At 32.5% G+C, this 17,176-nt stretch overlaps 1 protein-coding gene across 5 annotated transcripts; it reads right to left on the reverse strand.

Moving 5' to 3' along the window:
• Positions 1 to 432: 432 nt before the first annotated feature.
• LOC139503092 (protein wntless homolog) lies at positions 433 to 17,133 on the reverse strand. 5 transcript variants are annotated; one of them, XR_011659022.1, is made up of 13 exons: positions 16,908 to 17,111; positions 14,296 to 14,598; positions 13,262 to 13,401; positions 10,364 to 10,513; positions 9,662 to 9,798; positions 7,995 to 8,035; positions 7,421 to 7,548; positions 6,457 to 6,554; positions 5,897 to 5,960; positions 5,238 to 5,381; positions 3,500 to 3,872; positions 2,967 to 3,047; positions 433 to 2,203 (listed from the first exon to the last, which is right to left on the reverse strand). XR_011659022.1 is itself a non-coding variant. In XM_071292772.1 (13 exons), the coding sequence occupies exons 1-13, from the start codon at positions 17,011 to 17,013 to the stop codon at positions 2,103 to 2,105; spliced, it is 1,647 nt and encodes a 548-aa protein (XP_071148873.1). In that variant the 5' UTR covers positions 17,014 to 17,133; the 3' UTR covers positions 433 to 2,102. The 5 variants fall into 5 exon arrangements, 4 of the variants coding, with proteins under 4 accessions (XP_071148873.1, XP_071148899.1, XP_071148904.1 ...); XM_071292772.1 differs by having other exon boundaries at positions 3,500 to 3,653; positions 16,908 to 17,133; XM_071292798.1 differs by lacking the exons at positions 433 to 2,203; positions 2,967 to 3,047; positions 3,500 to 3,872 and adding an exon at positions 3,898 to 4,383.
• Positions 17,134 to 17,176: the final 43 nt, after the last annotated feature.

Raw genomic sequence — 17,176 nt, forward strand, 5'->3', positions numbered from 1 at the left:
TGGTTTGGCTCTTTCTAATTAATTTACAGGATAATTACATCACAGAAAGATTTGAGTACCTTACACTTCTGGAGCACCTGAGATCACCCCTAGTTTTTGGTGGGGTTCCTGTTGTTTGTTCTTTGGTTTTCTATGTTGTGTCATGTGTACTATTGTTTTTCTGTTTGTCTTTTTCATTTTTAGCCATGGCGTTGTCGGTTTGTTTTAGATTTATGAGTTTGACTGTCCCTTTGGTATCTTTCGTCCCTCTTTTACACTAACAATATTTTTCAGGTCTTTCCAAGTCTTTGTTTCTTGTGTACATTGACAATGTTTTTTCATGAATATATTCTTTTTTCATGTTTTATTGTAATATCATAAGATGGAAACATTTTAAGGCTGTAACGAATAGAATCTCAATGATCGGCAAAATGCAATGAAATAATAACTGAATACAGTAAACATTTATTGCAAATAAGTTGGTAAAAACTACCTAACAAAATGGATTTCTTAAGCAATAAATCAATTTCTTTACTAACTAATATTTTTTTTATATAAATAAATTCATTGAAGTAGATTGCCACATGAGTTCATGATTAATAAAAATAAAAATCATAGTTACATATATATATATATTAAAATTCATAACCATAAAGTTTTCATTTCATAAAAAATACACAATTATACATTATCTATGGACACCATGAAACGGTTTGATTTTCTTGCAATATATTTAATTAACAAGTGGTTTTTTGACGGTGGGAGGACTGTCCAGCAGTCATATATACACAAATTTAGCAAAATAAACTTAATAAAATCATGTTAGCTTAGAAAAAAATCCTTTGCCTATCAAAATAGTATCATAAAACAATAGGAAACACTATCCAGTTCATAGTAAAGTTTTAACAAATTCATAAATATATCATTAGTTCTTTACAAAAATCATAAACTTCCTTCTTTCTAACCTTATTAACTTGTTGCCATTTATATAACAAATCTTGCGTAGTAAAGGTTTTTTTTTTTCAAAATGATTTTAATATTTCAAAAACATTTGTAAAATTATATAGAGGTGATATTATCATTTACATTGGAGGGAGTATTACTTGCAACATTTAAACAAGCCAACAAAAATACTGGTTTTTATCATTAAGCCTAAATGTACATTAAGGAGGTACCAAACACCTTGTTTAAAATAAATTTAGCTTGTTTAATTTTCATAAAATTTCGGCAAAATATTTACTTTGAACCTTTCACACAAATATAAACAAAATTCATTGGATATATAGCAGTTTGACAAACACTAATTTTGATAATTGAGAAGCTTAATAGTTTCTTAACAATACAATATGATTAAAAAGTGAGCTGATTTTTACAGAGTTATCTCCCTGTAGTGTTAAATCTTAAATTGATTACTTTCCACATTATTGTGGGATGTCACTATCAAACAAATGTGAAATCTGTCAAACTTAATCTGTTAATAGTAGTTTCTAACATTTCATAATTTTGAACTGATGCTTATGCTGTGGCCTTTATTAAAACGCAAAGGAAAAACATAAACAGCCAAACAAAATACAACTTTGGGCCAAAAATACAACACAATATGACACAAAAATAAACGCATGATGGTGTATAGATTTATAAATTCTACCTTAAAAATATATAAAAGTAGCACCTCTTTTTTATAGTACAAGAAAGATTAAAAAATCATATGAAATTGGTAAACTACAAGAGACAACATCCTATCTATAAGTTAAAAGCATTTACTGTAATTGAAGGTTACTATCATGTATTAAAAAAAAATACAAATCAAAATATTCAGATATGTCTTATTTCAACCTATGTAAATGTACATTTAAATACCCTATACATGTAGAAATGAATATTCTATAGTAAATATATGTGTAGCTTCACAAAAATGTAAACATTATAAAACTAAAAATCACAACACTTATGATAACTTTTTAAGTCAAAATGTTATATATAATATTATGACAACTATGTGAGAACATTAACTTCGGGATCTCACTTACAAATAATATCTAACTTATTCAAAATGTATAACTATTGCATCAATTGTCTGAGAATCAGATCTATTTTCCATTATATACATCATCTGCCCATGTCTAATCCTGGTCAGCCTTTGTGGCAAATGACTGTAGAGTGGACAATTCTGATGGCATGTTTGTTAACTGTACCTCTTCTTCCTGGCTATCAGTGTCAGCATCTGAAATACACAATCAAAGGGTGGAAATTTAAGTGAGATTTTACAGTTTAAAACATGAATTACATATCGAACTGAATATCACATTTTAATCAATTATACAGAGACTCCTTATATAACGTTAATTATGTGATATAATTGAGAATGGAAATGGGGAATGTGTAAAAGAGACATCAACCTGACCTGAGGGTAAAAAAAAACAAACCAAAGACCACCAATGGATCTTCAACACAGAGGGAAAACCCTGAAAATGGAGGCACACTTCAGCAGGCCCCTAAATAAAAATGTGTACTAGAAAATGGACATCTTACTACACTTATTTCTATACATAAGATTTCGCAATTAATATTTATTTAGATTCCTTTCCTGACATGCTTATAAATCAAAAGGAAGAAAATGAATCTGTCTTTCTTATATCATTAGATATTTTCGTATCTTTGAGACAGCTTCCATACAGAACTTTTTGATCGTTTCTAGTCTTAGCTACAGATCTGTTAAAGATACCTGAAAATTATTTCAAATAGAATTCTCTCTTTATTTTTTTTGGGGGGGAGGGGGATTTTTCATTTGCCAATTTTATCATATTCATTGGTGAAATAACCACACAGGCGAAAACATTGTACATAATTTTTTTATTATCTACTTGCATCACTTACTGTTGCAATCATTGGCCTGACAAGACAAAATAGGTTGGTATATGCATGTTGCCATGAATAGAAATGTAGTTTTCATATAAATACCTATGTATTTTCACAATTGTACTTACGAGCACTCGAAGCAGTCTTGTGAGAGGGAGCATACAGAGACAGCAGTCCAAAGATGTAAACATTCCAAAGACCATACACACCTAAAAAATAAATCAATTAGTCTATCAATAAAGTAAATTCTTGCATAATTATACACAAATTTTATTCTTATGTTTATATACAATTATTTTTTAATTTAATATATATTACATTTTATAAATATAAATTGCACATTTCCTCTTTCTGCAATAACATACCTAGTTTGTAATGTGCTGAGAATGATGATTTAGCTCAATATAATATTTGAGTACACATTATTTTCTTCTTGATGCCTATAAGTCTAACATTTCAGTGGTATTCATATTAAAAATTCAAAAGCATATAGGATCTTAGAAAACCCTGGAATTTTATCATATTCTCTCATCCATTTGCATGATAATATATATCGATTTTGCTTTAATAAATTATTGTGAACTAACATGACTTACTTTTTAAACCGTCATAAAGATGAACAAAACATTATATAAGTTTGTTTTAATCTTATATTACTTACCTGTAAAGAATGCACTGGAGTATTCCAAATTAAGATTTTCGTCTCCCCATTTCCACTGTCCTTCACTCAACTGACTGATGATGAAGAAAACTACGGTCAATGCAGCACAGAATAAAGTCAGCAGCATCAGAAACTTAAATCGGAAGATCAGGCCCTGTAAAAACAACAGTCAATACAGCACAGAATAAAGTCAGCAGCATCAGAAACTTAAATCGGAAGATCAGGCCCTGTAAAAACAACAGTCAATGCAGCACAGAATAAAGTCAGAAGCATCAGAAACTTAAATCGGAAGATCAGGCCCTGTAAAAACAACAGTCAATGCAGCACAGAATAAAGTCAGCAGCATCAGAAACTTAAATCTGAAGATCAGGCCCTGTAAAAACAACAGTCAATGCAGCACAGAATAAAGTCAGCAGCATCAGAAACTTAAATCGGAAGATCAGGCCCTGTAAAAACAACAGTCAATGCAGCACAGAATAAAGTCAGCAGCATCAGAAACTTAAATCGGAAGATCAGGCCCTGTAAAAACAACAGTCAATGCAGCACAGAATAAAGTCAGCAGCATCAGAAACTTAAATCGGAAGATCAGGCCCTGTAAAAACAACAGTCAATACAGCACAGAATAAAGTCAGCAGCATCAGAAACTTAAATCGGAAGATCAGGCCCTGTAAAAACAACAGTCAATGCAGCACAGAATAAAGTCAGCAGCATCAGAAACTTAAATCGGAAGATCAGGCCCTGTAAAAACAACAGTCAATGCAGCACAGAATAAAGTCAGCAGCATCAGAAACTTAAATCGGAAGATCAGGCCCTGTAAAAACAACAGTCAATGCAGCACAGAATAAAGTCAGCAGCATCAGAAACTTAAATCGGAAGATCAGGCCCTGTAAAAACAAGTCAATACAGCACAGAATAAAGTCAGCAGCATCAGAAACTTAAATCGGAAGATCAGGCCCTGTAAAAACAACAGTCAATACAGCACAGAATAAAGTCAGCAGCATCAGAAACTTAAATCGGAAGATCAGGCCCTGTAAAAACAACAGTCAATGCAACACAGAATAAAGTCAGCAGCATCAGAAACTTAAATCGGAAGATCAGGCCCTGTAAAAACAACAGTAGGTGTCGTCAATATTACTGTTTCCTTACATTTTACTTTTATCTTTCTGTGTGATAATGGTTTTTCTCAGGCTAGTAGAGTGAGAACATGATAACCTTATGAAGCAACGTCATTGATATTTCCTAGGAAGTGTATCTATGGTCCTTCCAGTTTTTGTCCTTGGACAAGACTTTTGTTGAGAAACTACGTTTAATTTCAAAACCATAAATATTTGGTAAATATACTAATTAGGAAACAAAATTAGGAAACAAATAACAGGTTTGATATTTAAAGAACTGTCAAGCAATCTAGGGTTTTTTTGGTATTGATTTTTCATTCATTCATTCACATTTCACAAAATGATTAAATGAAAGATCACCAATATTTATAGGGACTGATTTTCTCAACTTAGCTTAATGTTGCTGTCTTTCCATTATCACATGATTAAACATGCACATTTTTATGTAATCACTTTATGAGAAACTGATTTATCCAGAATTTTTTTTTGTTTAGTATTGAGTAGGTTGATCGATATTTGTAAATGATTTTTTTGAAGAACATAACTGTATGCCATATGATAAAGAGTTAAAGTAACTTATATGCTTAATTTTTATGAAAACTTCTGTTTTTATACTGCCATACCATATAATACTTTTTCCTCATATGGCTCATGCTTGGTAGGGATGATTTTTTGGCACTAATGTTTCGGAAGACACGGTAAATCATGACACACAAGAACAGGAAGTAGGCTGTGGCAGCAACGGCAGCTAATATAATAAAAGCCAACTTTTTATGTTAAAGAAAAGAGCTTTGTGATTTAAAATTCATACTCTTTTATAGATATTTATTAAATATAATTATGAGTATGAGGGCGAGAGAACTTTGAGACTAATAATTCATCTTAAAAGATTGCATTGTGTTAGCTGACTTAGGCATAACAAGAATGTGTCCATAGTACACAGATGCCCCACTCGCACTATCATTTTACATGTTCAGTGGATCGTGAAATTGGGGTCAATACTTTAATTTGGCATTAAAATTAGAAAGATCATATCATAGGGAACATGTGTACTAAGTTTCAAGTTGATATGACTTCAACTTCATCAAAAACTACCTTGACCAAAAACTTTAACCTGAAGCGGAACGAACGGACGAGCGAACAGAGGCACAGACCAGAAAACATAATGCCCCTCTACTATCGTAGGTGGGGCATAAAAAAGCTTTAGCAAATTGTTTTGAAATAACAGAACATGTCCATCAATATTCTCAATGCTTTTTGACATAAAACAACAAAAGGATACAGCCAGTTTTGACCCAATTTCACTTGACCATATACTGTAGAATGGATTCTTCAACTGCATTCCTCTGTAAAATAAACACAAATGAAGCATAATTTTTTACTATTCAAATAAATCATATTATGCTTTAAGTAGTTGTAGTGTCAGGAGTTGTTTTCAGAAGGTGTTATTGTAGTATGAAAGTACAAAACTATGGTGAAAGTTCAATAACTCCAGTAAAAAATGTCAAATCAAACTAAAAGTATAGTATGGTCAAGAGAATATGATGACAAATATTCCTACCACAAATGCAAGCTTTTTTTTAACGGTCCCTTGAGTATTGTTGTGTTTTTGAGCAAATGACCGAAAAGACAGACAGACAAATCCTTATATTATATCTTGAATTGAACAGGTGTTATTGAATAGTGTTCAAAACAAATACCAATGATGGTAAATTCCTGTAAAATGTCTTTACATTGCAAAGTCTACAGTACAAGAATAGGCACTTACAAATAATTGATTACAATTTTGTGTGTTTATGACAATGAGGCGGTAGAAGTAAGTATTTATAATCTAATATGTACCTTTCACACATCTCAAACACAAACAAGCAGACACAACCCACTATTACAGCAGTTAAATGTTTCCAGTACAATTTCAGTCTGTTTCTCTCTGTCTGGTCCTATAATAAAATGTTAATATACTGATTGAGATATCTCTGTCTGGTCCTATAATAAAATGTTAATATACTGATTGAGATATCTCTGTCTGATCCTATGATAAAATGTTAATATACTGATTGAGATATCTCTGTCTGATCCTAAAAGAGAATGTTAATATACTGATTGAGATATTTCTGTCTGATCCTGAAAGAGAATGTTAATATACTGATTGACATCATCTATATAATGTAAATTTGCACTAATTTTACCTTGATTCATACTTAAAATCAACAGATCATCAATTTATTTCATGCTTGACTGAAATTATCTTTTACGCAAAAATTAAATATGATAAGAGAAAATAGTTTACAATCAAGACATTGAAAGCATGTACATGTTTATATGCATGATATGTATAGGAAGTAGGTAATTGTATGTACAGTTTTATAGTTTATTTGTATTGAAGGTATTAACACATTTGAGAATATTTTTATATGTACAGGTTTATGCATATTGGATGATTAAATAGTTTGTATATTGGATGTATGTATAATTGTATGGATATTGGATGTATAAACACATTTGTGCGTCTTTTTAATATGTATATGTTTATGCATGTGGGATGTACGCAATAGTTTGCGTACAAGTTGTATTTCATTGTACAGGTTTATGTGCATTGGGGTAATGTAAAGTATAAAAATGAGTGTGCATGGGATTAATGTACAGGTTAGTGTGTATAGGATGTATGTACAGGTTAATGCCTGTTGTTTATGTCAATTTCTAATGACTTGATCATCCTATTGTGTATAATATCAGCATAAATGCTTACTAAATGTCTTCAGATCTCATAATAATAGCATCCTTCATTATTCTATGATGAACTTACCATTATATGTTCTCCAGTAAATATAATCCAGAAAGACAACAACATGGCATAGAACGCTCCCTGTCTGATATCATTCAGCAGCAGCATGAAGGGAATATTCAACCAAAATGTCAACCATTCAATGGGTACTGAAAAATAAGTATTAACTACATACCATGTTACAAGCACACAGAAACATATATATGGTCTTGACTTTCATGTGATGTAAGGCTTTATAAAGTCAACAATCAGAAATACTAAGATGCTCTCTTGTGATGTATGTGTTGAAATGCTTATATAAATTTCTTAACAACATTAGAAATGCATTTCAAAGATGACTGACAAGCTTCGTTTTGACAGTGTAAGGAAATCTGAAATGGTAGTTTCTTTAATGTGTAAAATTTTGGTCTATGTGCACATTCAACAAAAGACACAATAGAATTCATGAAATTTGTAACAAAAATCTATGTTTTGTTGATCTTGTCTTACTATATTAAGGCATAACGCAAAAAAATGGTAAAAAATTGTAATTAAAGGACAATAACTCAAATAAGGAGTCGTTGGACCAGGTGAGCTAAAAATGAGTATAACTTACAGTTTAAGATTGACATTGTTATTCCCAAAGCAAAGAGTGTTCTGAAAATTAAAAAAACATAAATGTCTGTTATTATACAGTAAATAAATATATAATCTAAATGTTGTTTATCTATCTACAAATGTACATGTGATGGAACATAATGCATATCAATGTTAAGAACAGTTTTAATCTTATACAGCTTCCTTGTCAGACAGACTTACAATTTAGAGAGCATTTAATGCTTTTCCATTACTTTGTTATGTACAATTAATCAACAATTCTGACTTACTTCATTTTTAAAATGACGAAAGACCGGTGAAATGTTTCATGTCCTTGATACAACAGTGAAATCAATGTGAATTAGCTAAACATCACTTCATGCTCCAACATTTCTTTATATACAAAATTAGGTCATATTTTGCAAAAAAAAAATCCATTTAGTTTTTACTTATTTGTGTAACTATTGAGATCTAACCTTTCGAATAAGTTAAGGGGTCTACACATCTGTGAGCATTGAGATTTAACCTTTCTAGTAAGTTTGGGGGTCTTCAGATCTGTGACTATTGAGATCTTACCCTTCTAGTAAGTTTGGGGGTCTACACATCTGTGACATTGAGATCTAACATTTCCTAGTAAGTTTTGGGGTCTAAACATCTGTGACTATGAAGATCTAACCTTTCTAGTAAGTTTTGGGGTCTACACATCTGTGACTATTAAGATCTTACCTTTCTAGTTAAAGCAGGGTTTCTGCTGGCAATTTGCGAAAAAATAATAATTGTGGAAATTAAAATTCGTCATTGGCGAAATATTTGGCGAAAGAAATATATACACGATTTATTTTCAGCCATCTTGTTTATTTACATTTTTCGGGTTTCTCGGATTTTACCTGATCAGACAATATACTCGTAGTTCACCTTGAACTCGTTTAGATTTTGACAGAAAATCAATAATCAGCTGATTGCATTGTGTGATATCGACAACAAAGGACTAATTGATAAAGGTGTTAATTGTATTGTTGGCATTATGATATGGTTTAATGGCATCCGTCATATGTCACAAAAGGATCATTTATTAACTACTTTGCGACGCACGTGTTAGAAGTAAAGTTTTGACGTCTCCTCTCCTTATAATTATAGTCCAGAAAAGAAAACTGTTGTTATGACGAAAATTTATTAAAAGCAAGAACTATTTCCGATTTAAAACTTTATCCTTTGACTTTCATATCGATAATTGATTTAAATGTTAAAAGTTTATTCATTACAATTTAACTGTAACAATGTAGACTCTAAGATAAGTTTGAGAGAATAATCATACACAACGGTGGGGAAAACTCATCTTATTTAGGGGGGGGGGGGAATTGAAAGAAAAATATATAATGTTACATGGCGATAAAAAATAACAAAGTGGCGAAAAATATATTGACCCAGGGGAAACCCTGCTAGTAAGTTTGGTGGTCTATACATGTGACTATTGAGATCTAACATCATTTCTAGTAAGTTTTGGGGTCTACAGATCTGTGACTATTGAGATTTAACCTTTCTAGTAAGTTTGGGGGTCTTCAGATCTGTGACTATTGAGATCTTACCCTTCTAGTAAGTTTGGGGGTCTACACATCTGTGACATTGAGATCTAACATTTCCTAGTAAGTTTGGGGGTCTAAACATCTGTGACTATTGAGATCTAACCTTTCTAGTAAGTTTGGGGGTCTACACATCTGTTGAATCCTTTTCCAGAACCAGACTAACACAATCAGAACACATGGAAACATGAAAGTCTTAATGGAGAACCATATTATAGTAAATCCTCCATTCTGATGAATTGTCTACAACAACAAAAAAACAGAATTATCTATAAAAAAGAATATGTGTTCATTGGGCATTATGCCTTAATCACTTTGTGTATGTATATCAGTGAATAGTGCAGGCAGCATTATAACCATAAATATTTTTTATTTTTCACATTTCTGGAATTCATATTGTGACATCACACATAAAGAAGACTAGTAAAGAGAAAGATCAATATTCAAATTTATTTACATAAAGCCTGGAATCATTTGAGAATAGATTCCATCACTGCAACTCAATGGAATAAAAGATTTCTCTACTATTGAAAGCTCAGCAAGCCTCACATTCTAAATATGAAATTCACTGTCTCGAGTAGGGAATACTGTACTGTCAATGCAGTGGAGGAATCTGTATACACAATATGTAATTTCAAATCAGAATAGAGTATCATCTGTGGCATTAGTGAGATGACTATCCACTTAAACCTGGAACTCATGTAAGTAATTAAATCAGCAGTAAATAAGATGTTTAAAGTAGATTAACAGAAGATATTGAGGTTTAGAGAAGTATAATCAACAACAGGCGGTTACAAATTCTACTAACCACAAGAGAGATATCATCAATCTGACCAATATTTATATTCTTCTCAGGACTTGGAGGGAGTCGTAGGTTCAGTAGATAGTAATCATGGTGTAAACTGGAAATCTCAAAGGCATGAAGCAGCTCACAATCATACTGAGACCCTGGTTCTGTCTGAAAATATAAATTTAACGATGATAATAATGGTTGATTAGAACAATTGATGAACAGCAATATAAAACTTTATTAATCATAATAATCAAAGAGCTGATAGCTCTGAGGTGGAAGAGGGTGAATAAAAGGTAACTCGAATTACCATAAAAGCAGCCCCACTAAGCCAGCCTGCTTTGTTCCATTATCGTTATGACATTTTTTTTTTCTTCAAACAAGAATGTGTCATAAGTACATGGATTTCCCATCCGTACAATCATTTTCTATGTTCAGTGGACTGTGAAAATTAGGTAAAATCTTTAATTTGGCAGTAAAATTAGAAAGATCATAAGGAACACATGTGTACTAAGTTTCAAGTTGATTGGATTTCAACTTCATCAAAAACTACCTCGGCCATAAGCTTTAACCTGAAGCAGGACGGAGGGACAGACCAGAAAACATAATGCCCATAAATGGGGCATAAAAATAGTAAGACTTGTTACATACCCGCCAACTTTTGAAAGTTCCCTGAGGGGGTTCTTTAGTGCGCGACAACAATTTTAAAGGTTACAATTTTTAGCGAAGTATTTTGCACGATCTGGATTGTCATATTTTTATGATGAACTTACATGCCTTTTTCTTAAGTCTGTTTGCATGATTCTAGTTATTAAATCGGTAGATTGATTGATTGATTGTTGGCTGCTTAACGTCCAGTGGCAAATATTTCATGCATATTCAGGACGAGAACAAGTTCACAATAAATACAATAGGTAGGTTGATGCAATAGAGGCCATCTGGGATGATGGTGGGAGAAATTCGGACTGCCACCGGAAAAGGAGGGTATATTGGATAGGGACAGAAAGTTTGCCTTGCAAAAGGCCACCTACGGACCCCTTAAAGAGTTGTTGCAAGGGTTCTTAACGTGCAAAGAGCGTGGCACTCTCTTTACACGAGGCATCGGATTTAACGTCCCCCTTCTAACCGGACGTGACTGCGAACTTGATACATCCTGCACAGCCAAACGGACGCCCCACTTCGGCAAGCGTTTTACTGCCGGTCGGAAGAAGACCAAGTGACCATATTTCTATACCCCAGTCACCCTTGGGGTGTTTAATCGGTAGAAAAGATGAACATGTAGCTAGCAGACCAGGGTTTATTTTCTTGTGTAAGAATATTAGATGCTTGTTGAAATTTCCAATTTTGAATTATGCACAAAGATGGACCTTTAACAGGTTGGGAACAACACTCCAAATGAGGGCTAACCCTCATTAGAAGTACATTACAACCCACTGTAGAAAATTAGCACCTTTATATTCATATTATTTGATGAAATTTAATTTTGTCAATCAGCCATGCTTTTATCCTTAAGCTGTGTAAGAACCTGCTAACAGATGAAAATTCACATGCCATGTTCATGATTTTACAACTAGATGAAAACAACACAAGTTCAAAATTTAGCATGGATTGGCTTATTAATTGATCATGAGAAACATAGAATTCGATTGGCTGAACACATTGTCTTACCTTGGGAACAAAATAAGGAACAGATGATTTTCACTAAATCGTGTTTTCGAGTTTTTTTAACGATACCCTTAATATTAATATTTTTTAATAAATGCAAGGACGTATCATAAAACGTCCTTGTTAAGAGAAAAGAGAATGAACACAGGGCGACTGTACTATACGGGCGAAAGAACTCAGGACGAACAGACCAAGGGCGAACATGTAAACAGGGCGAGTTGTCCCGATGCCAAATTCACACATGCCTACTACAAATATCTACAGTAAAAACATCTGGTTACAAGTAAACAAATGACGTTCATGTAGATGAGATGAAATCTAATAATTTACATAAAAAAAAGGGTACATAATTACGATAGTGATTGTTATTCAATCCTAATTTACAAATTAAATGATTCAGATGCTTAATCATGTTTAAAATCGGTGCCAGGAATCGGAAGTTGTATTGAAATTGTAAAACACAGAAACGAATGCGGCAAACGGAGGTTCAATGATTTTAAAGTCGGCATCATAGGCCTTCAGAAGACTTCTTCCACCAATAAAAATAATTGAGTAATTCCTACCTCATTTTTCGCATTAGTACTGATGGTACAGTCAAGTTTTCAGTAATTCCTACCTCATTCTTCTCATTAGAAGTGTCGGAACAGACAAGTTTTCAGTAATTCCTACCTCATTCTTCTCATTAGAAGTGTCGGAACAGACAAGTTTTTAGTAATTCCTACCTCATTCTTCTCATTAAAAGTGTCGGAACAGACAAGTTTTCAGTAATTCCTACCTCATACTTCTCATCAAAAGTGTCGGAACAGACAAGTTTTCAGTAATTCCTACCTCATTTTTCTCATTAGAAGTGTCGAAACAGACAAGTTTTCAGTAATTCCTACCTCATTCTTCTCATCAAAAGTGTCGGAACAGACAAGTTTTCAGTAATTCCTACCTCATTCTTCTCATTAAAAGTGTCGGAACAGACAAGTTTTCAGTAATTCCTACCTCATTCTTCTCATTAAAGTGTCGGAACAGACAAGTTTTCAGTAATTCCTACCTCATTCTTCTCATTAAAAGTGTCGGAACAGACAAGTTTTCAGTAATTCCTACCTCATTCTTCTCATTAAAAGTGTCGGAACAGACAAGTTTTCAGTAATTCCTACCTCATTCTTCTCATTAAAAGTGTCGGAACAGACAAGTTTTCAGTAATTCCTACCTCATTCTTCTCATTAGAAGTGTCGGAACAGACAAGTTTTCAGTAATTCCTACCTCATTCTTCTCATTAGTACTGATGGTACAGACAAGTTTTCTATCCTCTGCAGATTCTGCCAGTAATTTCCAATCACCCTCTCTATCTCCTTCATTCCTATAACCCAGTCTAAAATCCAACAGCATCACTGGGTTTAGTCCTTATAATGATAAATAAATAAATATACATAATAGATGTCAGGCAAAATATGCAGTGGTGACTGATGATATAGATTTCCTGGTATGTGAAGTGAGTTCAAATCTGCAATTTTGCAAGTCCTTTCTGATGGTGCTTCTTGAGGTATTTTTTTTTTAAGAGTTCTAAATTCAGTTCTTTGCAAACATTAAATGACCTAAAAGTTGACTGTTTGTACACTTTTGTTCTTTGGTCTTTTGATTAAGCTTAGTCAATTAAAGATGAAACATGTCCAATATCACTGCTTAATTTGAGACTCAGTTGCATCAGGATATACATGAAGACACAAGTTAATTCATTTAATTGTCCACATTTGCTCTCAAACATAAAGAAAATCTCCAATCACTTACCTTTATATAGATATTGTTTAATAAGGGTAGAAACCTCAATAATAAAAGGTAGGGCCATTAAGGGCTCCAAAATAAATAGAAATAAAGGTTACAGATTAAAACTACATGTCTTGTGCCCTATGATTATGAAAATAGTTAACATGTTCTCCCTTGAATGGCAATACTAATTTTTGATACATAAATTTTAGTGACTTCAATGTATGCCATTCAGCATGTTCAGTCAAAGCCCAAAAACATCAAGATACATGTACACGAATACTGTAAACCAACTTATTTTGCGACTTATAACACAAATATAAATCGTCCTAAATATGTCAAACTGGGATCTTACCTTATTAAACAACATCAAGTTAATTAGAAAATCGCCAAATTAAATAGCCGTGAAGTGGACTAGAAAGTGGTAAACGCAAAATAAAGTATAAGCAATATTACATTTTTTTAACATGATTAATTTGGTTTACAGTAATGGTAATCTTGGAGTGAATCCTTTACCAATGTAATCCACTTACCTACAGGATTGTGGGGTTGATATATAATGTCAAGCTGTAATACAGACATCATGTACTGAAACCGTGGATGCATCTTCAGCTCTTGTCCATCTCTAGGGCCAGGAATCCAGAAAGCAAAAACAACCTGTTTGTCTGTTATCTCTTGACTAATGATTTTAGGATCGTCAGGCCTTAAACTATCCAACTTCTCACAGCTTATGCTTTTATTTCCTCTAGGTATATGCCATTTCTCTCTGTTGACATACCTGCCTCTGGCATAGCATTTTGTACCAATGATAATGTTCACATTGTTAGGTTGAGGAGCTACAAGTATAAAATTGAGTTATTTACATGCATGAAAAAAGCTTTCCATATTATTTTAATAAGTTGTAACAAGAGGCTCACCACCAAATCATAGTACGCCACATTGTGTTTTGCATGCGAAAAAGAGTTGAAAAAAATAATCTTTTGAAACTGACATTTGTAGGAAATTAATCCAACATTTCATTACAGTGAAAAATTTCCATGTTATAAATATTTATGTTGTGTGTTTCAAATCAATGTTATTTTTTTATTTGGTGTTTCTATAGAAAAACTTGGAAACTTGAGGTAACATGATAGCTGAAGGTTGTACACATGTAGAACAGAGGTGAAAATTTTATTGGTTATTTATTTTCATGCAATGAAATATCATGTAAAATTTTTTCTATAAACTAACTGACGTTAGTGCAACCGGGTCCTGGACAGGATAAAATGTTACTCATGCCAAGAATTTCTTTATTTGAAACAAAGATAAATTCTGCACTTTTTAGAAAAGTGCAACTTTAACAAAAACTATAAGGGAAAATCAATGGTGGTACATGTATAACACAAGTCTGTGTCATTCCCTGGTTTTGTGTGCATATTCAACATTGGTAACTTTGTTGTTTCTTATATGGTTTTGTTTTCTTGGGCTACAGTATCCACTTCTGTTCCTAACTTACATTGTAGCTAGCATTTTGTAATAGCAACACAATTTGACCTTGCTTTCCAAATTATGTAAAAATAAGAAGATGTGGTACGATTGTTAGTGAACAACTATCCACCACAGATCAAATGTTTAGAGGTAAACATGTTGTATTTGTATGCATTTGTTCAAGCTAATGCACATACATGTAGTATCCTGTTGGTAGCTGCAATGTGTGTTTTATCATGCGTTTTAGTTTTACAACAAATGGTCTAGATGGGAAAACTGGGTTTGTTTGTGTTAACATACATGTACTTTGTAACTTTTTGTAAGACTGGTTAAGTCTAACCCCACTACATTTAATTTCAGAGTTCGCGAAAAGTGTTAGTCCTCAGGATTTCACCACCAAAATTTTGCATAGGACTGACACAATTTTAAATATTTTTCAATAGATTAATAGTGAGGACCAGCAGATTTTCTTCAAGGACCACCAGGGGAAAAAAAGATTTCGCAAACTCTGCATTTTGTGACTAAACCAAGTCAGGTTAATTGGACAGGACCATGCGTTATTTGTTAATTTGTTTGTTGGTGAGCTGTTTTTACAGTGGCCACTATTACCTCAAATCCTGGATGTGTGGCTTGATTAAGTACTGAAGTTTGTCTGTAACACACAAAATGACATGTATACATGGCTGGCAAAGTTTAACTGGAAGGGAAATTCCTTGTTTTGCTAGGCACGGAAATACTTCCAGAAGTGGGCAATACATGTACATGTACTGGCATGGGCATTTTAATTTTTTTCATTCTTTAGTTGTTACACAAGGCAAAATACAATTTAGATTTGCACATTTTTGGAAGCCAAAGTTTGATATTTAGAAATCATTTCAAAGTACTGTTTTAAGTGCATTGTTAAATATAATTGCTATACAATCATGATCATATTACTAAATAAACAACATTAAGGGTAAATGCCCCCTACACATATAGATTTAATATAACAATAACAATTGTTACTTGTATACCCATTGTGGGACCTTAATCAGGTTAATTGGAATAATAAGAAATATTTAATTTTATTAGATTTGTAGATAAGAAAAGGAATGAAATAAAACATAGAATTACAAGTATGATAAAATGAATAGTCTAGCAACTATTTTATATAATTAACACTTGTATTATGATTTGATTACAATAATCTTTTGTTTATTTGTGTTACATTAAAATTCATCTGTTTGATTTTTTTTTAAAGTTGCAATACTGGTGCAAAATATTGCGATCACCAACTACAGGAGATCCACATAAATATACATGTACGTCATTGTCTTTGTACATTAATATTATACATTAATGCTGGGTGTAAGAGACTTTTCTTTGCACTCCCACTTAAAAAAAAATACAAATAAAAAAGAGACAGAAGAAATTTCAAATGATGACTAATTCAAATAATTAAGTTTATACAGCCTTACAGGGTAACTTGGTGCAAACTACAAAATGTAGCAAACATAACACCTTTTTTTACAAATAATTATTATTCTTAAACTACAATTAAATCATTTTGAACATGTTCATTAATAAAAAACTGAATGTGTCACTGATAAGACCGAATAAGTGTACTGTCCATAATTATTTTTTTTAAGAAAAAGTTTGTACCCGAAAATTATCCGAGTGAAAAGTTAGTCAGACTTACCTTGCAAACCACCAATTAAGAAAAACGTTATAAGTAACATAAGCAATATTAAGCTGAGAATGATGAGTTTCTTCCAACTCAAGTTTTCCAAAACAACCCCAGCCATGTCTTTGATGGACCAATCAGTCTGAAATAACTCATAAAACGTGCTTTATTATTTTCGACAACTCTTCTGTCTGAAGAAAAGATTACAGCGCCATCTGGTCTGTTTATGTCAGATGCTTCCATTTTTAGGGGTGTACATAATTTTGTAAGACAATTTTCTTTCT

The sequence above is a fragment of the Mytilus edulis genome, chromosome 1 (assembly GCF_963676685.1).
Source record: "Mytilus edulis chromosome 1, xbMytEdul2.2, whole genome shotgun sequence".
In the NCBI taxonomy this organism is placed as follows: domain Eukaryota; kingdom Metazoa; phylum Mollusca; class Bivalvia; order Mytilida; family Mytilidae; genus Mytilus; species Mytilus edulis.

Excerpts from the sequence above, each read along its gene's own strand:
- LOC139503092 (XM_071292772.1), bottom strand. The coding sequence starts at position 17,013 with ATGGCTGGGGTTGTTTTGGAAAACTTGAGTTGGAAGAAACTCATCATT. Across the intron at positions 9,799-10,363 it reads TTGATGATATCTCTCTTGTG|ACAATTCATCAGAATGGAGG; the intron begins GTTAGTAGAATT and ends TTGTTGTTGTAG. Across the intron at positions 6,555-7,420 it reads TTACTGGAGAACATATAATG|GACCAGACAGAGAGAAACAG; the intron begins GTAAGTTCATCA and ends ATTTTATTATAG.